Here is a 26,872-nt window from a genome sequence, read left to right on the forward strand (position 1 = left end):
GCTTTTATATATGGGATATGGAAAAATTATTTTTAAATTGTGTATTTGTGCAACATATATCATGGTTTTGTATACATTCATGCATTTTTTGTCTTTTTTGTAATTAAAGTTTTTTATTAACTTTTTTAAGATATGCAAAACATAATGAAACACAAAACCATTTATTACAGTAAATCAATGAAAAACAAACAAATTACTTACACGTACAGTAAAAAAAAACAACCCAAAAACAGTAACTGTGGAGACAAAGAATAATTAAAAAAAAAAAAAGATTCAAAAGAGGCAATGTCTGTAATCTATTTTAGTCATGCATATATATTTTTGTTTTAAAAACTGGTAGAGGTGTTACCAGGCTGCTCTTTTATATATATAATTTATATATATAAAAAAGATGCTACAAATCTCTAAGATATCTAACTTTAGATGAACAACTTAAACATTATAGACGTGCAACCTGAACAACTTTGGCTGGTTCAAAAAGGTTTGTGACATCTCTGGGTTTGGGGATCATCTTCAGTGTTTGGAGGACTTGTGCAGACATTATGACAAACAGCAATGAAGCTAGTTTTAGAAAAGGGAAGTGGTTGATGTTCAGATCAGTTTTTTTGTTATGGCTACATATTGTATTACATGTATATTGCAGTGCATATTTTAGTAGTGTGTGGTTGATAGCTGTATAAGACCTGACTGACTTGGAGAGAATGGAGTTTTGAATGAATTGAATCTATTTAAGAGGTCAATTAACTCAACCACATATATTCTCTCAGAGCTAGAAACCAGAAAACCAGGGATCTAACCTGTAATTTGAGAGATCCGAAGCCGAAATTATATTCAATCTGCTGACAGTGACAGACTCAAAAATGTTTTTGGAAAATCTATATATGACATGAATATAGTAACACTCACTGAACTCCCAGAAAATTCACTGCATCTATCTTCTAAGTGACAGCTAGTCAGTTTAATTCATACTATAGGATGCATTAATATCTGACAGTAGGAGACATTGACTCCAGACTCCAACTGTTTTGTTTTATCAGATCATGTCTATGCTGGTTTAGGAAAATGAATGTAGGTTGATAGTGATACACTACTGGATAATTAATTTGGTTAGCCGTTACCAAGTTTTCAGACCAAACTTTAAAACAGTGGCACTACCAAAACAGACTACTATCCTTTAATGACATTAAACTGAGAGATATAGTGATAAAATGTCAATATATAGACACATTCTCACAGTTCAAACCAGTTTAATGAGAGTAACGTTGCGTGCGTCATTACGGTAAAAACTACCGTTATATGTCATTACGGTAAAACTACCGTAATATGTCATTGCGGTAAAACTACCGTTACATGTCATTACGGTAAAAAAACTACGAGGAAACGCAACTAAGGTTTTTCAACTGTTAGTGATTAAAAGTAGCTTGTGTTCAATTTTGTAGCATATTGAAAGCACACATTGGCCAAAATGACATTATTTAGGTGGGCTCCTAGGCGTCTAATAATATTCTGGACAGTGAATACCCCGCTATTTTTCCCTTAAAGTAAAATAAACTAGCCATTACTGTGTTTTTTTTTCTGTAAACCGTTGCTTTCAGTTACAGGCCCAACTGTCGAACAGCTCTCTCTGCAGTCAAGATTCCAGATCACGCATGCGCAGAGCGCCTCTTCGTCCCAGTCAGCCAGGCGAGGTGGGTGGGAGAGAAATGCGTCAAGTTGCTGTCAATGAATATAAAACACTGAAAAATGGGTGATCTTAACTTCAAAATACATTTTTAAAAAATCTAGCCTGACGATACCTCTGCTTTTTTAAAACGGCTGCATCGCAACTGCTTGTGTGCATTATGAGAATAATTTGCATCCATGTCATCAGAAGCTCTATTTATCGATCCCTTAATGTTTTGTTTACATAAAAAAAACATTTAATGTTTTTTATTGTTACATCTCATTACACAAGTATAAGAGAGTAAAAATCTTATGTTTCAGCTCCTCAATAATGCAGTAAGGAAAAAAAAGAAACTGTTGAAATATAAAAGCAATAGATTAGTGTACAAAAAAAATAAAATACATGAGTGTATGTATGTATTCAAATGTAATTACTTGTTATTATTACATTACAGTTAAGATGCAATACACACAGGCATGCTTTTGGAGAGAAAGTCGACCTTTCGCCTGCAAACCTACAAATGTAGCACAGGAAACAGACCTTTCTTGGTGCAATAGGTCAGAAGATGGGTGTAATACTATATGCATAGAACATGCTGAACTTTACCCCACTTTGTGGAAAAGTGGTGGTTTAGTCAACCACAACATCCTGGGAAACACTAACAAACTGTGACTAAAGGTGGAAACTATTCTCTCAAAAATATGTATGTTCTTCTTGTTCCTTCAGTTTAGGGCTGGGCAATATATCGATATCTTGACATGAGACTAGATATCTGCTTAGATTTTGAATATCATAGTATTGTAATATGGCATAAGTGTTATCTTTTCCTGGTTTTAAACCCTGAATAACAGTAAAATGATGTGATTCTCTGAACGTACCAGACTGTTCTAGCTGTTCTATTATTTGCCTTTACTCACTTAGTCATTATATCCACATTATTGATTATTATTTATCAAAAATCTCATTGTGTTAATATATTGTGACTGTGATATAAACTCATATGTTGATTAAAAAAACATTTCGCAGCCCACTGTGTTAATAAATATATGAGACACCAACTATTAACTCACTTATTGATTAAAAGATAATTGAATTGTGGTAAAACAGGAAATTTAATGTTGTGAATTTTATTTTGAAAATCACACACGGAAGCCGAACCTTTCCCTCGCGCGAGCTTGTCACTGACTCTCTGAGAAGCTCGAGCGCGGCCGAGCAGGAGAGAGTGGCGGTGAATGTGTCTGCGGCAGCGTTTAGCGTTTAAAAAACATAAACTACAGCCGAAGAAGAGAGGACCAAACCCCGCTGCAGCTCGAGACGACCTCGGCAGACCATGGACTATGATAAATTTTAGACAGAGGCTGGTAACGGCGGGCTGTTTTGACGACAAGCGGCTTATTGAACATCTGTAGAGCATAATGAGGGCGTCCGCTATTCTTTACGGTGGTTTTTCCTCCGAGGTTTAGTCAGACGCAGAGTGACACTATTTATAAATGCGTCGCTTTTAGACATCCTCTCAAGGAATAGACACACCGAGGGGGACACAGCCTGCAGAAATTTAGCTAATTCCCCCCCCTCTCATGGCCCCTGGGGAACAGTGAAGTCATTTGAGAAGTCACACGTCTTAATCATCTCGATAGTTTTGCGAGGAAAAATCGGCTTTCCCCTCCATCATCCACCAGACTCCCCCCTCCACCACCACCACCACTACTGCTTTCTATCTGTTTTTGTTTTTTTTGTTTTTGTTGTTGTTTTTTTTTAATCTTACATGGTTTTGTCCTTCTGAGCATTTATCGCCAACCCTCCCGTGGGCATTCTCTCCGTTAAAGGATGCCGGATCAAATATCGGTGTCCGAGTTTCTCTCGGAGACAACAGAGGATTACAATTCCCCGACAACATCCAGCTTCACCACCCGACTGCAGAGCTGCAGGAACACAGTGAATGTGCTGGAGGAGGTAAGGCCACCAAGAGCTGCATGATGGATGGATAGATGGATGGATGGACGGATGGATGGTTGAAGATGCCTCATTAAACAACACAACCAAAGAGACTAGATTATATCTGTTTTAAAGGGGCCACAGTCGCCTGGGGTCTTAAAATATATATCTGACATGCTTTGGTCACAGTACCCTTGCACAGCCAACTGTAATGAAAACACACCTGTCTTTTAGGGGTGGAGATGAGCTGTGCAGCCAGGACTTCATGCAATTAACCATAAATTCAACTGGTGATGTTTGACAGCCTAATAATAATGCAGTACTATCATGAAAACCTCTTTAAATGAGCAAAAAACAGCACCTGTTGATCTGCAAGCTGCTTATTTAATTCCACAAAATGCATTTTTATTGTTGCACTGGACTAAATATGCACATTTCTCGACACAGTTCATACCCTCAGCTGTGTGTGTGTGTGTGTGTGTGGGGGGGGGGGGGGGGGGGCTGTCCTCAATTGGGGAAAAAGCTGAGTTTTGGGTCAGTGGTAAGGTTAGGGTAAGGGTTGGGCAAGTTAGGGTAAGTCTCCAGGAAATGAATGTAAGTCTATGTAATGTCCCCAGAAGTGACCTAGGACTCCGTGTGTGTGTGTGTGTATGTGTGTGAAGGTGAACTCTCATCTTGTGTGTATTTGTGAATCTGCTGCTCTTTCTTGCCAGATAGAGTAACAACAGAGGAGGGGGGGTGGGTGGCTTTAGTGGAAGAGTGCAGGGAATAGAAGGATGTGCACTCAGGCCTGCAGCTCTCTGTGTTCACTATTACATAACTCACAGCTTCAGAGCATGCTGCCAGGCTGTAGCAGTGTGTATGTGTGTGTGTGTGACAGAGAGAGAGAGAGAAAGACCTCTTCTAGTCACTGGCAGTCAGATCTGGATCTAACTGTTAAAGGATTATAAAGATCCTCCAGTGTCGCTGCACTTAAAACTGATCAGTTTCATCCCGCTAAAGTGAAATATTGCACAGAAACACACATTTACCTCCTTACGGTTTGATGCTGTGTCACCTACAATCATGTAGGTGAAGTGTAATCAGGTCATGCAGGTGGCGTTTGACGTGTATGCCTCTGTTTTTTTTTTCCCTACTCCCCACCCCCACCATCACCATCCACTGGCGTCCTCCCTGCTACGATTAAATGGAGCATCAAACCAGGGAAGCACACACCTTCACTGTTCCCTGCTCGTGCCAAAACGTGACCTCATTTCCCACTTTAAAACACATCTAGCTGCGGATTTGAATGACTTCAGGCTCTCGATGTTTAGTGTAATCTGTCATGTAGGGCAGAAGAATTGACCAAATGATTCCTGACTTTCCATTTATGCTGCTTTAGAGTGAGTAAATGGGGTTTATTTGTCGTTAAATAGCTGCAGCGCTCACACGGAGGGGTTGAGATGAGCAGGACAGTAACCAAAGATGGTTTGTTCATGAGAAAAAAAACTCTTTTTAACATACTAACAGCTACTTCAGCTCACAGTCAGCGCTATCCATCACTTCCAATTTCCATCTTTTACTAGTTTATTATATCAGAATTAAGCCTGGGCAATAAAACGATATGTTTCGGTGATAGACACTTGATGCAAACTGCCACTAAAGCACATAACGAATACGCAAAGTTCGGTTGCATGAACAAACCCCAAGCGTGCTCCCTCGCTGGCTCATAAACAGCCTATCATATCCCTTGATGACGGAGCGTGCTACGAATGACAGCCAATCATTGAACAGGCGTGTTGTTCGGTTGCACCGTCGACATGCGACACAACAACAGAAACATTGCGGAGCGAGAAAATCAGCGTAGGCGGTGAGGAAATTGTTGATAAAGATTTCAATTGTCGTGTTAAATTATTACCTGTGTGCCTTTATAGATGAAGTGGTTACATTCAAGCTTTTCTCTCCTGGTCTTTATTAAAAACAGGTCATTAAAAACGATCAATTATCGATATCAACTGAAATGAAACACTTTATTATGATAACTTTTTCAGCTATATCGCCCAGCTGTAATCGGAATAATAGAAAATTTACCAAAACAGAACCAGGGCTGTGTTTATTCTGAGCCCCGGAGCGCAGTTTCTTTCTGTCTGCTGACTGTAACAAGGAAAAGGCTCGCATCATGAATCACCTCTCTGGCTCTGTGCCTCTGAACCGAGAGACTGCAGCACAAACGAAAAACATCTGTTGGAAGGGCGGCCATGTGCGCCGGGCTTCAGTAGCCGCTCTGGAATTTTTTGCAGAGATCACATGACAGGGAAGACCATTATGCTGGCACCGTAGCACTAGCGACATGCTCCTCCGCTGTTTAAACAAAAAGGCAAGATGCTCCTTAAACATTTCGGCGAGGATAATCAGCAGAACGCCTCTTGGGTAACTCAAACTGGGATACATCCTTCAGTTGCAGGCTGTGGCAAAACACACAGGCAGCCAGCCTAAAGCCACAAATACTGTTAGATTAGTGTGTGTTTTATAAAATTAGCTACCCTGTTTGATCTCTGCATAGACACGCAGGGACTCACTTGCATCATGCACCCAATAGAGCTGGTGCAAAGAAGTGAAATTGCCTTTGGCGTCTCTTTGCCTGAAGAAGAGTTGGTTTAAAATGTCCTGGATTTCTGCTGAGCTCCGAGTTCCTGTCCTCAAACTTAAAGCGTTCATCCCCCCCTTTTTTTTTTTTTTCTCTGAGTCATTTCCTTGGTATGTTGACAAGGTAAATTATGCAAAGGTACAGCGTGAATATTTAATGCTGTAACCCGAGGGGGGAGAGCGGACCCACAGGGTAGTTGTCATTCTCTGCGTGCTTCCACTGAGTCATCTGGAGGTACAAAGAAAGAAACCAAAAGGAAAAAAAAAAAAAGGTTGTGGCAGCATCATATCGTTTTAATTCAGCGCCACACATCAATTATTGATCACTGCAATAATGACACAAAAGTATTCATGACTCACCGGCCTCCGCCCTGTAACTTCTCTGTCTCTCTCTCTCTGTGGCGGCGGCAGCAGCAGCAGAGCACTCAAAGATGTTTACTGTTTACTCTTGGATCAGTGCAGAAATATGGGAAACAATGAGCAGTGAGGTGGAGAGATACAGTCTTAAAAATAACCTTTCTGGGTCAAAGAGATGGTGGTATTGTGTGTGTGTGTGGGTGTGTGTGGGTGGAAGACCGGAAGATGACTGATATGTCTGGGTTGTGTTTTGGTAACATCTTTGATGCAAAGCAGTAATTGTTGTGGAGATTTTTGCACCTCATTTCCCAGAAAGCCCTTGGCAGTCTATCTGTGTGTGGAGATCAGTGGTTTTTTTTCTATTGGTGAAGTTTAAGGACATGAGGTCAGTGCTCGTTTACAGTATTTGTCTGTTCAGGTGAAGGCTGTAACAATTATGTGATGACAAAAGCCCACACATGTTCCAGAAACACTGTAAAATGTCAGAACTGGTCACCAAAAGTATTAAATTTAGACTCATAACAGAGAGAAGCAAGAAAATCTTTGGATTTGAGACACTGTGAGTAAAAATGTTTGGTGTTTCTGATCTACTAGAGATGAGCGTCAGGATGGAAATGTCAGTCTGGACAAAGCCACATATCTCAACAGCTACCAGCCATACCACCATAGAATTGTTTGTTAATTCTAGTTAATCCTAGCACTTTATTTGTCGTAGCCTACTTGGCAGACTACCATGAAATTGGCCAAAGCACATTGTGGCTACTAAAGGGGAATTTCTTTTATGATTTTATGACCGCTGGCCTTTTGTCAAGTGCCACCCTCAGAACATATTTGACATTTTTGGCCTCATACTACTGGTAAACTTTGAAAAAATAGCAAACTATGTATTATCTTAGCCTGTTCTTGGTTTCGGCCAAAGACTTTTGTAATGGAGTGTGTCATGAGCATCACAGCTGTGATTGGGTTTCTGAATGTCAAATCCTGTTACCTGGTAACAACATTAGATGTCAGAAGATGGTGAAAAATGTCGATCACCGTTTCCCAAAGCACAAAATGTAACCTGAAATGTCCCGAACAACAGGCCACAACCCAAAGATATCAAGTTAACTATGATAGAGGACTAAAGAAACCAGAAATATTCACATTTATCAAGATGGAACCAGAGAATTTTAGCATTTTTCTTTTAAAAAAAACAATTTTTCGACTAATCGATGTACGTATAATTGTATAATGTTCATTATGTTCACCATCTGTTTGCATGTTAGCATGCCAACATTTGCTTATGTGCACTAAACACAAGCTAGAGCTGATATTTGGTCATAAACCAGAGGACAAATTAAAATTGTGACTGTTTGATGACTATAAAGGAAATGACCGACTGACCAACACTGTCATCCATAGAGCCATAAAAAAACATAACTAAAACTGACGTTGATTCATTTTCTGTTGGTTAATTGATCATTTCCAAAGTAGTGGAGGTTGCCTCAAAACTTCCATCTCATTCATGGAGCTTTGGCGGTGGTCGAATGACGCTGTGTGTTGAGAAAGTGGAAAAAGGAGAAAAGATTGACAAGAAGAGACACAAAATACTAAAACTTTAACAAAGTTTTTACTTTATGTAACAGTTGTAATCAGGCGAGTATGTAATAGTCATTCAGCCGATGTGACGTTGACATACAAAAATATCAATACATCTCTAATGTGTTTGACATAAACTACATGTAAAACGCACTTTTCATCCCAAACACCAAAGAAGAGCGAACACAATCATTCGTCTCAACTTTCCATTCAGCCGCACAGAGAAACAGGAAATCGGCTTATATGAAAACATCAGAGGTTATTAATCGAAATCTCTTGTAGTTTTTTTTCCTGATTTGACTGAATATCAGCAGCAGGCACTTGCTATTCCCCCCCGGGGGGGGGGGGGGGGGGCATGTATTGTCTTCCCCTCTACCCAACAGATGGTACTTTGCGTCATTGGGTTTGCTTTCCTAAACCACAGAGAGCCATAGCAGCAAATACAAGGGAAACCCTCACTGCATCGGCATTCCTTTGAGCATGCCTCTCACACCACATCACATGGGTCGGACCAGAAAAAAATGTTGACTTTTCACAGTCATTCTATTGAAGCGTGGCTGAGCTTGACCTAATAGGCAGAGGCCTTTTATATATTTTACTTTTTATATAACCGCCTTTTCAATCCAAGCATTTCACGCTTGTACAATTTAAAGACTCTGATGATGTCCTGTATGTAGGAAAAAAAAAAAAAAAACTGAATGAGGAGTTTTATTCCAAACCGCTGCATATTTATATTGGAATGAAAATCATTGCCTTGAAGTCGTCATTTGTTTATTCTCAGGTTGTAAAAAGATCCAGTTTGTAAAAGTCCAATATTATTGGCATAAGCAAACTTACATTCCTACTATTCTTTTAAAAATCTCTTGTGTTTATTTATATTTTATTGGTGTTGCTTGAATCAGTGGCTGGAACAAAATTTTTTTTTTAATGGTGCCCTGTGGAGTTTTCTTGTAAACTAACGAAATGCCACCGTCCAAAAGAAAGCCGCATATCTCCAAATTTGGTGATTTTTGAATTTTTCAGATGAACCGAAGGGTGAAGTTTTCCTTTATGGCTTGAGAAAATTGTTCCTCTGCAGCTAAATATACCCTTAAAAACCATTTGATTTGCTGAAACATGCATTGTCACAAATCTGAAAACCAGGCTGTTTTTATTGGCTCGTGAAAAGTTGACACTATGGAGATATGTTTGTTTATTTGGGCAAAAAGTTCTGTTCTCATGCAGTTTTTTTTTTTTTTGCCCACCAAAACACATTGTGTGTATCATTGAGGTCTAACAAACACGTTGAATGCATCTCCTTCATCGTACAACATGTGCAAAGCTAATTTTTGAAACATATTTTAAATGGTGCGTCGTTAGCGGTTTTATTCTTCTCTGGCTTTGTTGGGGAACGGCCGAGCGTTACCGTCACCAGCTGTTGAACAGAGAAACGACATGTGAACAACTGCAGGATGTGAATCGCAAGTGAGTCCTCCAGCATACAAACAAAGCGTTCACCCACAACATTCCTGCATAGTGCTACTACGGATGCTGTGGAACAATGTTTGAGTCCCATATTGTTTGTATTTTGTGTTTTATTATCACACGTTGATACCACAAGAGCATCTTTGGCTGATTGCAGAACGGAGAAATGCATTTGTGGCGGTGAGGCCCTGTAAAAGGAGAAGTTATATCATATATATCATATGTATGATGGGTTATCTCTTATCTATAGCCCTGAATATATGAAACCATCTCTGATACTTTTATTATCAGTCAGTGGAGGTTTCAAGATGTTGTTCACTGCCAGAATTATCTTAATTAAGTCCCTGATAGTCTCGTGGGTGAATAATAACGTTGAGAAGACACTAGCTGAGATCTTGAAAGCAACTGTGACTTTCAGAAGACGCTGAGATACAACGTCAGGATTGTGAACGTGCAAACTTGTTTTGGAATGATTCTCCACAAGACCCGAGAGGTGATGGAGCGGTGGTGGCCACTGAGGTGTCCGATGGCCGCCTCTCAGCTCTGCTATTAGAGATAAGAAATGCCTTCAACATGTTTGTGAGACTTTACAGATTCACATGATGGATTACAGTAGAAAATGCTCAAAGTGAACAACAAAACAGCGTTTGTTTTACAATAAAATATCAGCAGGATTCGTTTAAATGAATCTACTGTGTGTTTTTTTTTGTGTTTATTCATAAAAGTGGTGTTTCTTTTAGGATTCAGAAGCAAATTGGATAATAAAAGAACATATAATATAACATACTGTGACCTGAATGACTGAGAATCTCCACAAACACAATAAAACAGACACTATCTGTTAATTATGTTCATTTCAAGTTGTTTGATGGTTCGTGCTAGATTGGATCAGCTGGAGGGACGATTTGCGTAACTAACCCTAACCATAACCCTGACCTTAACACTGACCTTAACCACACTAGTGAGCGTTCGGTCCTCTGGCTGATCCAACCTAGCATTTAAGGCTGAACGATTCCGAAAAAACATCTAATTGCGAATATTTTGACTGATATTGCAATTATGATATGATTTGTTAGATTTGTTGTTCTGTAGAATATGATGTGTAGGCCGGGACATCTCTGCAGCACGACAATATTTAATTTAAAATGGTATTTCAACACATATTTCGCCTCCTGTGATTTGAAAACTGCAGGAGGCCATATCGTGTTGACCTCTACTAGCATTTACCTTGTTTGACTGGAGCGTCCACAAGCACCTGAGGCTACAGCCCAGATGACACGTCATGTGAGCCTTCAGCCCCGTCACATGTGACAGTCCATCAATAAGCAGTTTATTCTACCAATTTACAGACTGTTTGGTCATATAGTATTAAAGGAGTTGAATCTCTGGTCATTCTTGATCTGGAAACTACCTGCAAATCATATTAAAGTGTTTTCAGTGTAATGAAGTTTAATTTCAGTTTATTGTTTCAAAGCTAATGTGTTTCGCCTGATGAGTTATACTTTAATTAACACTTTAAAAATTTCAATTTCAATTATAATCACTTTGTACCACGTCCCTGTCTGTTAATGAAGTGTTGAGCACTTTGGAGGATTAAAAAGACAAACATTGTTATATTTTGCTGTTTTATAGGTTTAAATTTGAAACACTAATAGATCCTATAAATAGATAGATTGGAACTGATTATTATTTTGCTTTTTTCCTCTCACCTTTTTTGTCCTTGCTTGATTTGGTTTAGTATTTTTGGGCTGCTTTTAGAAACCCTCCACGCCCCCCCGCCACCGCCACCGCCACCACCAGAAACGAGGCAAAGACTATGAATAATTCAAAAGAACGAGCGAGACGGGGTTTTTATCATACTTGGCTTTACATAACAAAAACCGAGTGCTGGCTATTTAAGGCTCCATTCTGCAACATTCGCAACCGAGGAACACAGCTGTGTCAGATTCAATTATTAATGAAGTTGTGGCTTTTTATTCATCATTTGTCCCTCGTGTCACTAAACCCACTGAATCATACGGTGTGAGAGAATGGGAGCATTTTTCGTCCCTTGGCACCGTTACTCACATGACATCTTGTTCCAGTTTTAAAAAAAGAGTCGGAGTGGTCATTTGCAAGATTCTCAGTCTTGATTTTGTACGTTTTCAGTGCCAAATAAGCGGTGGTCGCCATTTCCCAGAGATCATTTGGTAATCAATATCACTAGTTTTGTTTCCTTTGACTTCCTGTTGATGAAATTTGAAGTTTTGTACATGAAGTTTCAACTACCTGCAGCAGCAAAACTGACATATTTATGTATATATGGCAATTCATACTCTTTGCCTTGAAGCTTTCGTATCATCCATGAAACTATAACAGCAGTCAGGCGATACTGTGTGTTGAGTTAGAAGAAGAGACAGGATGTCGAAATGGACGTTATTTCAATTTGAAAGCATTTTGACTGCTGTGTTTCGGCAGGAACTCTTTGCTAGCAACAAGCTAGCAGCTAAAATGCGAACGTATTTAGCAACTTTAAACCCTGCTAGCTTGTGCTAACGTCATGGGAAGAAAACTGACACGGATATTCCAACATGGGAGCTTTCAGTTGTAATTCAATTTATTTATTTACACGCTAAATGGAAACGAAACCTAAATTTGCTGTTTCATTGTGTTACATATTTGTAGATGTTCATTATGAGGCTGCAACTGACGATTATTTTTGTTATCGATTGTCAATTACGTCAATATTTTACTTGTTCGGTCCATAAAATAACAGAAAATGATTAAAAATGCCACTCACAGCCTCAAATGATGTCCTCAAATGTCTTATTTTGTTGACGATAAGAAAAATATAGGAAGTCTCCAGCCATACCCTTTAAGTGTAACTGCCAGCAATCCTGATTTTGCGCTTGTTTTTCTTTTCTTTTTGACACTTTAATAGCTCTTTTCAATAAGTGCTTTAATTAATGTGTGGTTGGCACAAACAAGGATATGTACCAGTGGCATAACAATAGGGAAAGTAGTATTTATTAATTTATAAAATGTACTCTTTATCTTAAACAAATGCTATTCTTATCCATTTTTTTTCCATTAATTGTCAGAATAACCTTGAGAATACTAATTGTCGCAGAGCTGGCCTTCGTCTCAACCTTCATTTGCAAGCTGACACACTTTTGTAAGGCATCACTTGCAGACTTCCTCAAGTGTCATGTAGTCGTATCTGCACACTGTCTGGTAGCTGCATTGACGGCACGCGCTCCTTTAGAGATTAAAATGGCCGTCGACGAAGCAAGACATGTATCTGCCTCTGAGGAAGGCTGCTGACAGATGTGAACACTGACCCACTCTTCCTCACCTAAATCTGGGGGAAGAGCAGAGGGATCAGAGTGCCAGAGCCGAGTCTGGTCGGGGGGCTAATCCGCTGCCAGCTAATAGCCCTTGATGATATACGCAGTGCAGCTGTGGCAGGAAGGTAGGCCAACAGCTGTGGCCCACAGACCGATTATCAGATTTCAGCCACAGACGGCAAACAAGCCGACAAACAAGCAACACAACACGGTGTCACCTCCCGCTGCGGGACAGACAGAAAACAAATTAGAAAATAGCTCGGAGGGTTTGTTTGTGTTTATAGTGGGAGATTTAAAGGAAAATTCCCCCCCCTGCTTTGGATGCTCTTTTATTTAATGTATCATCGCTCTGTGACGCTCAGTGCATTCCTGGAGTTTTTTAGTGATGATGTGTTGGGATTTACCACCTTCCCTGAACATACCACATTGAACTTGGAATTTCCTCCCAACTCGGTAAAATAGAGTAAAAAAACTGCATTTTCCCTTCAGGTTATTTAACTAAGTGATGACAAAAGCACATGACCGACCTCATACTCCATCAAAAATACAAACAAATAAACTTTACTGGGTGGCTTAAACACATCAAAGTTGTTTTTGCTTTTTCACTTCAAATCTGCAGATGATCTGAGGACATCTATGGTAGAGCTACAGCTTATATGTTTAATTTGATTACTGATTAATCTTACTTTTCAATTGTTACAGAGAGAGAATAATGTGTTTTACAGTTTCAATGATTATAAAACAACGATAAGGGACAAGCGCTTCTTGGAAGCCATCATACATTATTTAGATTAGATTAGATTAGATTTATTGTTGTCCATCGTAAACCAGTACAATGAAAGGTTGTTTGGCATCTAACAAGAACAGTAGCAATCTGCTTATAGATATATATAGATATGAATGATACTAAGAGGTGTACACAGAATAAATAATAGTATGTACTGTAGAATGAATGTAACTACGTAACAGAAAACCATTATGTACAGTTTAATACAGGTGGGACTTATAATATGAGTTATAATACAGAGCAGACTATGCAAATACAGTTGGCATGAATCCATGAGTAGCAGTATCTAAAGAGTGTTTTTCTTAATGACCATCATCCACCCCTCGTTTGCATAAAGTGTTATATGAAAGCACCAGTCAAATATATGACAGTTGGTTTTGATGATATCATCCAGCATTGACATGTTGAGTATTTTAAACCTTATTGCATAGACTCTAATATTACTCTTTTCCTTTTACTTCAGCTGGAATGAAAGAACCACAGATCCCCTTCATCCTCCTTTTTTTTTGTTCATCTTCTGTGGCTCTTTGTTTTTCTTCTTCTGCGATAATATCAGCGCGGTGGTAACATTGTTATCCTGAAGGACTGCCCCCGCAGAACCAGGAGACCGTGTTGTCCTGTGACGGCTGTGCTGTCTTGTTCTGGCCTGAGGGGTAAACAGTGCATCTCTGTCTGTGATCTTTGATGGTGTTTGGCCCTGGACCGTGTCTGTGTGTGTATCTGTGCATGTCGATATGTGTGTGTGTGTGTACCGCAGCTAAACAATTGATGCAGCTTTTTTCAATGCTGATTTGAATGCTACCTCTCCCAGAAAAGCCAAATGCCTGCTGAGGTCATTCAGGCCCACAAGAAAGGCGCTGTCAGTCCTTTCAAGACGAGTTGTTTACCTCTTTTTCCAACACGAAAAGTGTTGCATCATTTCCTTTTTCCACCTCATGACAGCAGCCGTCTAAGCTCCTGTCACTACTCTTTGTGCGGGGGGGGAAAACAGAGTGTAAATGTGCATGAACAGCTTTTGTTGTTGTGCGCCACAATATAAAGACTCACCGATATTTCTGTTCCTCTGTATGTCCGGTCGCTTAAATGTCTGAACATCCAAATGGCTGATGGGAGTGGATACACCTGTGGTTTAGCTGGTCTCTCACACGGCCCATAAAGTGTGAAATCCGAGACTCATCTGCAGAAAAACTTCAAGGAATGCTGTAAAGCGCTCTGCAGAATCCGCGCCTGTGACTTTGGCCAAAGGGCTCATGACCGTGCGGTGTGAAGGAACGTTACTCAGAGGCTAAGAAAAAATAATGTTACTTGTGATCGTGCGTGTTTACGAAGGAGCACATTCTTTGGCCGTGTGCCCTAAAGATTTACAGCGCGGGTGGCTGACTGGTTGGTAGGACGCGGCAGCTGGGAGGCTTATCAGCTGATCAATGATGAGATAAAGATTAGTGATAAAAGTCGACTGCTTAGAGGAGTTTATTTTTCTTTTCTTTGATCGGCCTGTACAGTTACAAAAGACAGATCCTGGTGTTTTGCCAGCTCTTCCAGTGTAATATTTCTCCTTTACTATTTCATAAACGATCAGTACTCAAACATTCAAAGTATTTGTATTTGTATTGTAAGTATTTGAAGTTTTTTTTTGTCATTGGTTGACGTGTATTTAAACAGCTTAACTTTAAAAAGGTCAGGTGAATACATTAATAATGTGTTTGTCATCAGAGTTATTGATTAACAATATGACAACACTTAAAAAAGTAAGTCATAGAATTCACAACGAGGTCCATTCAATAGTTGTTCTAGAGCTTTTAATCATATCACATGATCTTCCTCGGCAGATGGAGTTGTCATGCAACAAAATGAATGTTTTTTTCTGATTTTTTTTTTTTTTTTTTTTGTCAGTTGCTGTTTACAATGTCAACTTCAGATGTCAACATTTAAGCCGATGTAGATGAGAAGCTCAACAAATGGAAATTTGAGCATCTCTTCCGCTGAGGAAGATCTTGTTACGTGATCAAAAGCTGCAGAACACCTTCTCCCTGAAACTTGTGGTGACATTTCGTTCTGAACTTTTAAGACTGAACTTTTGCTTTATCTTCAACACCATCATTGATCGCCTACTTCAGATGGAGTAGTTTCACATTTTTGAGGTTTGTGGGCGAAAAAAGCCACCTCTTTTGAACTGGAAATTGACATGGAGATGGCGAATGTGTTTCCAGAAGCACGTCGTCTTGTCTCTTCCTGTGTATCATTAGGTGTAGCGCTAAGATGAGCGATTATGGACAATTAATTGGAAAAAAAAAAGAGAATAGATTCCAATCTTGAAATGATTTATCGTTTTAGTAATACACAGTACCACAGCAATGTAGCTGTTGTCACTGGATGAGTTATAGTAGATTTATGTGGTTTTCTGGATACAGATGACTCAGCAAATCCTTTTTTAAAGGTTTAGAAGTTTCCAAATCCAAGATTAAGTTATATGTCTTAACATGTCTGTTGTTCCCCTTTAGGATGGAGCAACAACCGCTCCTTTGACATGGACTAGATCATCAATCATAGTGAGAATCAATAGAGCAATTGGTAGTAAATAAATATTATTTAGTGGCAGCACCTGATAGATAGCGGTTTTGTCAGTTTTGTGGTTCAGATCTACCCTGAAACAGAAACCTTTTTGCTCCACTGCTGTTTGTTTTCTGCAGAGAGAGGATGCTAGCAGCCATTTTTCAATCATCAGCTGTGAGTTCCTCCCACTATTCTCCTGTCGAAGGCCGTTAATAGAGGCGCCTCAAAACAATTTAACAGCTGTTTCACATGAATAATGACTTCCTTACTGGTAAACATAATATGCATAAAGGTAAGCTGCTCGTTTGATGTTAGGTGAGCACAATCTAATGTAGCACAGCGTGGGTGTGATTGTGAAAACATGCACATTGCTCAAAAACAAGTGGTGGGCTGCATGAAAGCGAGCATCGCAGGGGGAAAGCCACCAAAAGAAGTGTGAATTTACAACTGCTGCATGCATTGTTCAACTTTCTCGCTGGCCACATGCATGCATGTCAGTTCCCGTGCTGAGTATCTGTAGATATGCTGCAAAATGTTAGCATCTTTGCAGCTCAGGAAGTTGGCTTGATCCACTGTGTGACTGCAGAAAACTCACCACTGCAGAAGCACCCCGGCTGAGAAGCTCCTTTCTCTCCCTGGAAATGTAAAGCTGGACGCTAAGAGCAGCAATATATAATGGAACAATCTCTGACTTGTATTGACTTCCCTAATTGTAGGTCATGATTTTAACAAAAGATAAAAGTATGCAAACTAATGAGAGCAGATATCTTGCATGAACTGCCGGTGCAAAAGTCACATTAAGGAAGCTTAACAGAGGTCTTGCATGTTTTAGCCCATAAATTATGTACATATTCGTGTATACTTCATGTCACTAGCGACCTTTTACCAAAGCATCCTGCAGGTTTTTTAGCAGTCATTGTTTTTAGTTCATTTAAGCACAAAATGAAACTCAGCTTCCAGAGCTCCTAAAATTTTTTTCTCGAGATTGCTAATTCATCACGGTGAATGATTTAGGTCGCGTTATACTTTGTCAGTGTAACATAATCATCACATGGCGATGCAGCTGTGAGCAGGGACTGTTGAAATTTCATTGTGGTTTGGACTTCCTTGTGGGACATTCAAGTGCTAATGGGAGGTTGCCACATATGGGAATTGAGAGTTGGCAGCAGTAGAGCAATGCATCTATATGCTCTGTTGCAGGGAAATCTAATCTAGAAGACAAAGACGGCCGTGCAGTTTAATTAAAATATATTATAATTCTCTTCATTTCCAATGTGTAAGGGTGTCTGAAGATATTTGGGTTTGTTGGTTGAAATGATTTTTAATTTAAGGTTTATTCTGAAGTAGTTATCACCATTCAAGTTGTAAATGTTATAAACCTATATCATTGAAGGTAGTGGTAAAATGTAGTGGTATTGGGGAAAAAATGCCCTAAAACAATAAGAAAATGTGTGTGTTCATTTAAAAAAAACGATAATTTGACATTAAAAAGTTGCTCTCTCAAAGCACATGAATGTAGCAGTAAATTAGCTCTTTCCAACACTACAATAATGTAAAAAAAATGCCAACTTATTGTTCACTCTGTCAAGTTTCAGTTCTCTATAATTTCATTTTTTATACTAAAGGCTCCCTGCAAAGTAGGAAAAGTGTATCTGAAAACATATGTTATGCTTTAGAGAATTGTCAGCGGTGGTTGTGTGAAGTAAAAACGTGGAAATCACTGGTTTGGCCCTATTTTTTTTAAGTGCTGCTTTGTCATTTTCCGTTTTGAGCTTTTAGCCTCTGCAGCCAAAGTGATGGCTGCAACGCTGGCCTCTCACTCGTGACACCGTCCTCCGTTGTGGACCCGTTTAGAAAATGTGAGTAGGTGGAGAGAGAGAGGTTTTAAGACTCAGAGTTTTTGTTGCAGAACAAAAAGTATGGACTAAAATAAGCTTTGAATTGTAGAAATATTGGCATGTGGTCAAGTGATTGCTGAATTTGCTGCTTTTGATGAAGAACTCTGGGATCCTTCTGCAGAAATATTATGTTTATATTGAGTATGAGGAGGTAAAAATGTTAGTTAGGACACTTTTAAACCTCCTCTGTTGCAGTCCTTTCAATAAAAGAGTTCATGTTCTGGGATCCTTAACTTCAAAACTTCAAACAAAAGAAAAAAGATGTAGCCTCGCTTAATCCCAGTCATTTCAGTTGCCATGTCAGATACACTACATCGGTCATGTGGTCGTCCTGATACACCTCTTAACCAAAACCAAAACCACTGGCAGGCAGGGGATCACACTCTTCAGCACCGTGTGTGAGAAATAGGCCATCTGACCTCAGCTGCTTTTGGAAATGTTACATCCTCTCATTTTTCCCATTCCACTCGGAGAGCTGAAGGCTTCTCCGGCTGCGGGCCCAGAGAAAGGGATGTGCATTTGTTTCCTGCCAATGAAAATGGTTCCCCACCCTTCCTGCTTGAGTCATGCCACATAGACTCGACCGACCGACAGACAGACAGACAGACAGACAGACTGCACTTATCTTTTCTATGAGTTCTTACCTCTGACAAGTAGAAGAAAGACTAGTCAGTGAGCACTAGAATAGCTTTATTGCTGTAATAGACATAAATATTTTTGTCTTCAGAGTGTATTTTTATTGTGTGCAATTGTGCAGTTTTGCATAAGGAGCAAAAGTTAAACATAGTTGGTGTGGAGAATTTTAAAAAAAACTGATGATCTGGTCAGTAACTTTCATTCTAAAAATGCCACTGCAGATGTTTTTTAGCCCTGCGTCTTGGCTCTGGGGAAGTCCTTTGGTAATTGTGCCCTTTCCTGTTTTCTTCCTCAAGCACATAGTCAGCATGTTAACATTTCTGAGAACCTGGGTGTCCGCTCTCTCTGTGGTGGGTGAGGAGTAAAATCTGCCACAGTGGCACAGCCGATTCCCAGAGCGCCGCTGACAAACACAGAGCTGGCCGGTTAGTCAGAGCAGCTTCCCGCAAACTCCTCGGTGAAGAATGTTGAGCCGGCGCGTGAGACGGCCCCCCGATCACGTCTCCTTGGTAACTGCACAGACAGTCTGCCAGCGCGATGCCAAATGCCGGGGTTGGAGGAGAGAAGAGTTCAAGGAGCTTGGGAAGGATGAGTTCAAGGGAGGAAATTAGAAAGATGACTAAACACACTATGAAAGTGACAGAGCAGGAATCTCAAGAGTGGATCAGCGAATGAAGAAAAACTCCTCACAGACAGCCAGTCAGTGTTTTGTTTTTTGTTCCCCAGCTGTCAGCGCAGAACAGTTGGTGTCATTAGACGAAGTGCTGCCGACCCAGGACAGGACACTGACAAGCCTGGCCGCTTCCTGCTTCCTGTCAAAGGACGGGTGCAGGGGAAACGGCAGGGCTGCTGAGTGAGGATAAGGCTTCGGGCAGGAAGCGTTAAGCTGAGACAGCCTCCAGTCAGTCATGCCCAGTCACTTTAAACCACCAATTCCTCCGGAGGCTTTGACCTCCCGGGCATGACTGTGTGAGGTTGTTTGGGAACCAGGAAGTCAGCCCCATTGCCCCCATCGGTCAGATATTTGGAGACTTTTGGTCCTTTCTGGCATTATTTGTGTTTAACTGTCAAATAATTAAGTTCATTAGCTGATAAAATCCCTTCAACTATTTTTAACTCCCATTTCTCCTACTTGAAACTGGAGTCAGGTCTTACAGAAAGCGACAGAGCCTTCTCCTCCGCTTTGTGTTTCCTCAATCGCTTCACCTTCCACCCTTTGATCGCTGAGAGTTATTTAAAGGTATTTTTTATCGATGAAATGGTTTGTGCGGCTGCCAACTGCTCTTCAGGCTGCTGAACCGCAATTTATCACAAAAACGGGTCCAATTTCTCACTCAAACTGAAACCGAAAGAAGTCGTTAGCTAGAGGTGGACAAATCAACAAACTCTCTGGTCATCACGTCATGTTAAAGCAGAAGACATTTTTAATGGTAAATAACAAGTGTTTATTATGTGAATTAAAGCTGAAACAATTAGTCGATTAATTGATTAGTCAGCTGTCTAAGAAGATTAATCTGCAACAGTTTTAATTCATTACTGAATTTATTAATTGTGTAAAAAAAAGCCAAAGAATTACAGCTTTTTCTTTGTTGTCTATGATAATAAACTGAATATCTTTTGGGTTTTGGACTGTTTGTTGGATAAAACCAGCAGTCTGAAGCAAAGACAGCAAGTTCACGATCAAACATGAGATGGATCTGAGTACACTAGATAGATGCTAGTATCGATACACAAAAAGGACAATGTAGGAATCAATTTGCTCTCCTTTTTTGACCCGTCATTGGCATTTCTTGCTTTTACAAGTGAGAATTTACCTCAAGAAAAATGGCAGCAGGGTTTTTTTGCCTCCTGACTTTTGATATTAAGACATTTTATGAACTTAAAAGGTGCCCGTGGTGCTCATGCTGTTTAAAATCCGGTCTTACTGAGGCACCATACACCGCCGCCACCACCCTTTACATCCCTTTATGTTGACCCTTGACCTCTTTAGCTCCATCTTTGACAGGCTTCCACTTAAAAGCATTCTGACACTGACATGTTGACTTTCACAGCACAAATGGCTCTTTAAGATAGATATTTCTCAGTGGAACAGCACACAGCCATGAAATGTACTTTATTCTTTCCTTCTTTTTCTCAGAGGCACTAAATAAATCGTCCATATGCATCACTTGCTGTTTGGGTGGAGAGACAAGCGACCGCAGATGTTTTGGCATTGTCACACTTGCTAATCCCCCTGGATTGAGTGGGAGCTCGCCATTGGTTGCTGGCAGATAAAAACAATCCTTTGACTATATTCAATAGTTGTCGGCCTTTTGGAAAGCAGAGTTTGGATGCATTCTTGCCTGTTGCCAAGGGTTTGCAAAGACCGTGTGCCAAGACAGCGCTATTTCATTGATTTTTTTTTTTTTTTTTTTATTCTCCTTGAAAAGCTGAGAGAAAACAGCCATAAAAAAGCCCATCTCTCCTAGTTACATCAGTCACATTTAGCATCAAAATAGGGCTGGTCAGTGTATTGCTATTTTAGTAATTCGGTTGGATTTTTTATGCCTAAAATTAACAATATAAAGCAAGAAATAAATCTGATTTCTCTGACTTAGTAATGCGTTGAAGTATGGGCAATGTAACCAAAAAAACTAAGCTAAAGATGAATATGTAGAGGGTTGTTCAAGCTGAATATTTAATTAAGAGCACAGACAGATTGGATTATGGGTGACCCTTTGGTGGCGTTGCCAGCTGCTCTCAACATGAGCACCACAAAGGTCAGTCTGCTTGCTCAGCCTGTTTTGTGCTCTTCATCCTAATCAGCACACAGCTCTACAACCTCTGAATAATCACAGATTCACTTCGGAGGCGTTTAACTGCAGACTGACTCGAACTGAGGAAACGCGGCTTGTTAATGAATGTGTTGTGCGGTGTAACACAACATGTCTAAGCACTTAGATGGCGGCTGCTTGAAACCACTGTCATAAAGAAATTAATAAATCCCAAAGAGAAGATGAGTTAGAGTACATGTCTGGATTAATTTTTGAAAGATCAGTTTATTAACCAAACAAATGCACATATATAGTTTTAATAAATAGATAGACTGGACAGAGCAGCACATAGCAGGCAAAGATTTGTCAACAGAAAAGTAGAAAATTAGATGATTTGAAGTTATTGTTATGAAAAAAGGCTTTGCAGTTTCATTTTTTTCAATAAAATATGTTCTTTTGGTTGTAGCCTGAAGCACACACACAGTGAGTTTCCATACCTGATATTTTTCAACCAGAGGGATATATATTTCGGGTGGTGGTTTGCTGTCTGCCCTATTAAGGAAGCTTAAGTTGCTAATTTGATTGAGACAGGGAGGTTCTTGTTTGTTTTTTCAGTGGGGTCAGGCAGCTACGGAGGGCTACATGGACCTATTGATGCTAGTACGGTGGCTAGCTTTGTGCTAACCTAGCTAACCTAGCTGATGAGTGATGTTAGGTGGTTTCTCAAAGCCTGCTCTGTGGTGACGAGTAAGCTAACAGATGGACAAACAGTCAGCATCTGGTGACCAGGCTATTAGCTTACTCACATTAATAGTCACAAGAGAGGAATTTTCTGAGTAAAGTGAGAAGCGAGTGAGTGGTGTGTGACACTGCGTCAACTGCGTCTTTTATGAGGAAGGTGTGTAGCTATACCTCGGCGTGAGCACCACAACTGGCAGCCAACGCTGGCTGGAGTGATAATATAGACAGCCGAAGTCATGATGCCACTCCGGGCTAGCAGGTCATTGTAACTTAATATCCATGATATCCACAAACACTCACTTCAAATCAGATTTTTCCAACTTTTTAGCTGTAATAATATTCTGCTCTGTCCTAGCGATCCTGCTGCTGTTACAGATGTCTGAACTCGCCACGGCCCCTCGACTCCACCTTGGACTCTCCTCCTCCGTCGAGCTGTGATTTTCTTGGGAAATAGTGTTTATTAAAGGTTTGCTAAAAAACAGAAATATTATTTAAACAATGATATGAGTCAGTTTTAAAAAAATCTACCACCCTTATTTACACAAATGGAGTGAACCACTTGACACAATGTTGAGGCAGTTTATGCTCCAAGGCTAGATATTTATTAATTTGCATTCCTACTAAAGGTCAATGTGACTTTTAATCGTAGAGAACCTGGATTGCAGTTTCGCTTTGTCTCTCAGTAGAGGCCTCTGAGGCTAATGTTGAGAGAGAAAACAAGGGTTATGATGTGATAACCTCAAGTTTTACATCATTTAAGTATGTTTTCATAACATTTGAAGAATTTCATTAAAGTTATTATCAAGATAATATCATATACAGAGGCAATAGATAACAGTATACAATCATCATACTGTCTCAAGCCTGTTCGGGCCACTGTAAAGCCAAACAGACACAGGACGGAGTAATGAGGCGGTGTAGGGAGGTATTGGGCAGCAGAGTTTGTTCCCATGTGCAGGGGGATCAAAGGGCTTGGCCCAGGCAGGAAAGGCCCTGTGGCGACAAACTACCGCTGCCATAATTGGGGAAGAACCATGTAAAACTGTCCAGAGGAGGCCAAGGACAGCTTAATTACGTTGTGAAATTTAATTAGCCTACTGTTGTGTGCGTGCCTCCGTTCTTAACCGACTGACCTTGATGTAATGGTGTTTTTGCTGGTGTTTATCATCTATTATGAGCAAACATGGCAGAGTTACGGTTTCATTCCCTGTGGTTAAAACGGACTGGATAAGAAATGTTTGTACTGTCAGGATACATTATGATGAAAACCACCAATACTCGCTGTCTGGCTCACATTTTAAATCACTTAGCTGCGAAGAGAAGTTATGCAGGTGTGTGTTTGTGCTGCTTGCGCTCAGGTTTTCTGAGAATAACAAGCCACCCCGATTATTTGAGCTTCTCTCACAGTATCTGAAATGATAATAAACGTCATGCGGACAGATGGCGTTCAGGATGACAGGTGATTCTCGTGTCGTCGCTGTGCCGCTCGCTGGGAGAAGTCTCTATGGTTGTTTAGCTCGCAGCGGGGACAAATGCTTGACCTCAACATTGTTGTAAATGCTCTCTCCATGCGTCACACTAAACAAGCCAGCTCCAATAAACAAACATCTGCCTTTCATTTTATCACTCTGTCATTAAGGATTGTAATCGGCTGCTAAATAACTGCCAGAAACTTAAATATAGAAGGTGCTGTGTTGGGAGACTCCGGGGTTTTAATCATTAGATTAAACATATACAGCACCAGTCAAAAGATTGAACGCACTGTGATGCACGATGCCGGGCAAATCGAATGGATTTTTGTATTACCAGCATGATATAATGTAGAGTAAAAACCAATTGATTGTTGCTCGCTGTATTTATTGGTTGTGGGGTCATTGCGGTTCCTGGACTCAGTTTCATTTCTGGTCCACTCGAGGAGGATCATTTCCAGTCGGTGTTGCTGATTTAAAAAATTGCTTTTTTCTTTGATATATATCCAAAGAATATAATCCTGCCTGCAGCTCTTTCACTAGAATTCATCTGTAAAAACATTAAAAGAAGGTTTTTCTTGACAACTGTTATTTATTTGAGTAATTTTAACGGTTTCTTTAAATAGAAAAAAAAAACAACTGAAACTCCCAACAACTGACATCTCACCTGACTATCTGATTAAAGTGGTACATGCGGTGTATGAATCACACCCTTCGGGTTCAGATGAGGTTTACGCATCACCAGTCGCACAATCAAGCGATTGAGATTATGAGAGACACTTTGTTTACTTTCGTTTTATCGTCAACAACGTGCTACACTCACAGCATTATTCACATACAGTGTGACGATATAATCAGGAACGCTTCTCTTAACTCAAGTAGCGACGGGAAAAGCTACAAAAATAGAATAAAAAAGGCCACACAAGTGAGGCTATAAAATGTAAAAACCTGAAAGTGTCATCTAGAGAGGTGAGACACTAAGAAAGAAACGATATTGAAATGAAAATGGAAGCTAACAAATACAAAAAAAAAATTATGAGGTTGAAAAAGAAGACTGTAAATCTAAAGGGCTATAATAATATTTTGAGTTAAGGGGTCATTAAAATCTAACATTTCACTTAATTCAGGATCCCAACATGCCGGTGTTTAGGTTTAATCAGACCACAAATCAAACACGCAGCACCCAGACAGTTTAAAACACAACTAGCTCGCAGATTAGAGGGTCAACCTGTCAGCGGTGTGATTCCTATATGAATGACGAGGTGTGTGTGTGTGTGTGTGTGTGTGTGTACATGTGTGTGTGTGTGTGTGTGTGTGTGTGTGTGTGTGTGTGTGTGTGTGTGTGTGTGTGTGTGTGTGTGTGTGTACGTGTGTGTGTGTGTGTGTGGTGTAACTTCAGATGTAGTCGATGTTTTCTCTGGCGAAAGAGCGAGCCGAGCGATAAGACCAACATGATGGGTTTTTCTTGCATGTGAGGTTTATGATGATGAATTTTCCTTGTGTGAAGCCGTTTTTTGTTGTTTTTTTTGGTGGGTGGGGGGGAGGGTGGGGACGGTTAAAGCAGTTCAAGGGTCACACGAGCACATCTTTGTCTTAAATATAGAAACAGTATGAATCATCGTTAAACGAGGAGCCGCTACCACTTGTGCGGTGATCTATAGCGTCTGTGAAGTGGGTTTTTTTCCCCTATTTGTATTGGTCATTATTTGAATTCCCTGGTGCTTTAGATACCGGACTCCGAACATTAATCACTGAAACTGTAAGGAAGTGAGACAGATGACTCACAGTAACAATAGGTCAGTGGCAGTGTTTATTTTTTTGGCATTTAAATGTCTCATTGTGAATAATTATAAATAGCCGGATAAAATTAGATATACTGCCTATTTATTTTTTCCCTGTAAGACGACACAAAGGATTCACTCCAGCAGGGCAGCTGTGTCGAAATAATGATTCATGCCACGTTCAAGTCAACCACTGTATTGTGAGCACTCTGTCCACATTAGGTTTATGGAGTACGCATGCTTTGAATTACAGAGCAAATATTGGTGTTTTTATGCCCTAAATCCTAAACTCCGGCTGCACCGTTACAACAAAATAGGTTTAAACTATAAAATACCCTCGCTGCCTTTTGTTCTTAGAGGGTGAAACCACTTCAAATGTTTTTTAAAAAACATCCTCTGTCCCGCCCCCCCCCCCCCCTCCCCTCCTCCCCTGTTTCCTCAGGCGTTGGACCAGGACCGAACCTCCCTGCAGAAGGTGAAGAAGTCAGTCAAGGCCATCTACAGTTCAGGACAAGGTGAGACAGCCCAGTTTCTAAATTTATCAGGCCTGAATGTGCTTCAGCCGACGGTCGGGTACACGCTCACTACTCTTTCCAAAACAAATCCCCAGATGAAAGCCTATGATTTATTAAATATCTCTAATAAAAATGAGGATTGTTTTTTTTTTGTTTTGTTTTGTTTTTTTTCCGTCTGGAACATCGCCTTTTGTGGGACAGATGGTGTTTTGTGTATGTATCCAGGCTGTCCCAGAAACCAACACCTGAGTTTGTTTTGCTCGTTGCTGTGACATGGATCCTCAGTAATTTTCCACTGAATTCTTTCGAGAGCGGCCTCCTCCCTGTAAATTGACAGTTTCAGATGTTTGTCCCACAAAAAAAAAAAAAAAAAAGTTAGTTTGTTCTCCACAGAGAAGACTGTTTACCTTACCATTCACATTGTTACTCTTTAAGACGAGAAACTTCAAGTGTCTCAGGAAGAACGACTGAAACGACTTCTAATGAATCAGCTACTAGTTGTTAGTCACCTTGACTAGATTCAGCATCAAGTTATAGTGACACAAAGTCTGTGTGTGTGATCTTGAAATAGAAATAGAATTGGATGTTTGTGCATCTTTGTATGCAGGATGAATAGCTGGACTCAAGGCTGCAGCCAGGAAAGTTTAGACAGTCCCTCCAACACACACATTCCTCCAGTTACTAAAAAGATTGTCGAAAATCTTTAGATTTTTCACATTTTATTCACTCAGTTTAGTCTTCAGTTGTAATTTTTTGCAACTTTTATTTCCCAAAATAAAAGTCTTCATGAT

The 26,872-nt window shown here is 40.1% G+C and overlaps 1 protein-coding gene across 2 annotated transcripts in view; it reads left to right on the forward strand.

The window, feature by feature from the left end:
- Positions 1-2,846: 2,846 nt before the first annotated feature.
- Positions 2,847-26,872, forward strand: part of asap1b (ArfGAP with SH3 domain, ankyrin repeat and PH domain 1b) — a 64,018-nt gene continuing 39,992 nt past the window's right edge. For both annotated transcript variants that reach the window (XM_042399147.1, XM_042399148.1), the window contains exons 1-2: positions 2,847-3,616; positions 26,009-26,081. In XM_042399147.1, coding sequence (XP_042255081.1) covers positions 3,491-3,616; positions 26,009-26,081 — 199 coding nt within the window. In that variant the 5' untranslated portion in view covers positions 2,847-3,490. The remainder of the gene's footprint in view (positions 3,617-26,008; positions 26,082-26,872) is intronic.

The sequence above is a fragment of the Thunnus maccoyii genome, chromosome 21 (assembly GCF_910596095.1).
Source record: "Thunnus maccoyii chromosome 21, fThuMac1.1, whole genome shotgun sequence".
Lineage (NCBI taxonomy): Eukaryota > Metazoa > Chordata > Actinopteri > Scombriformes > Scombridae > Thunnus > Thunnus maccoyii.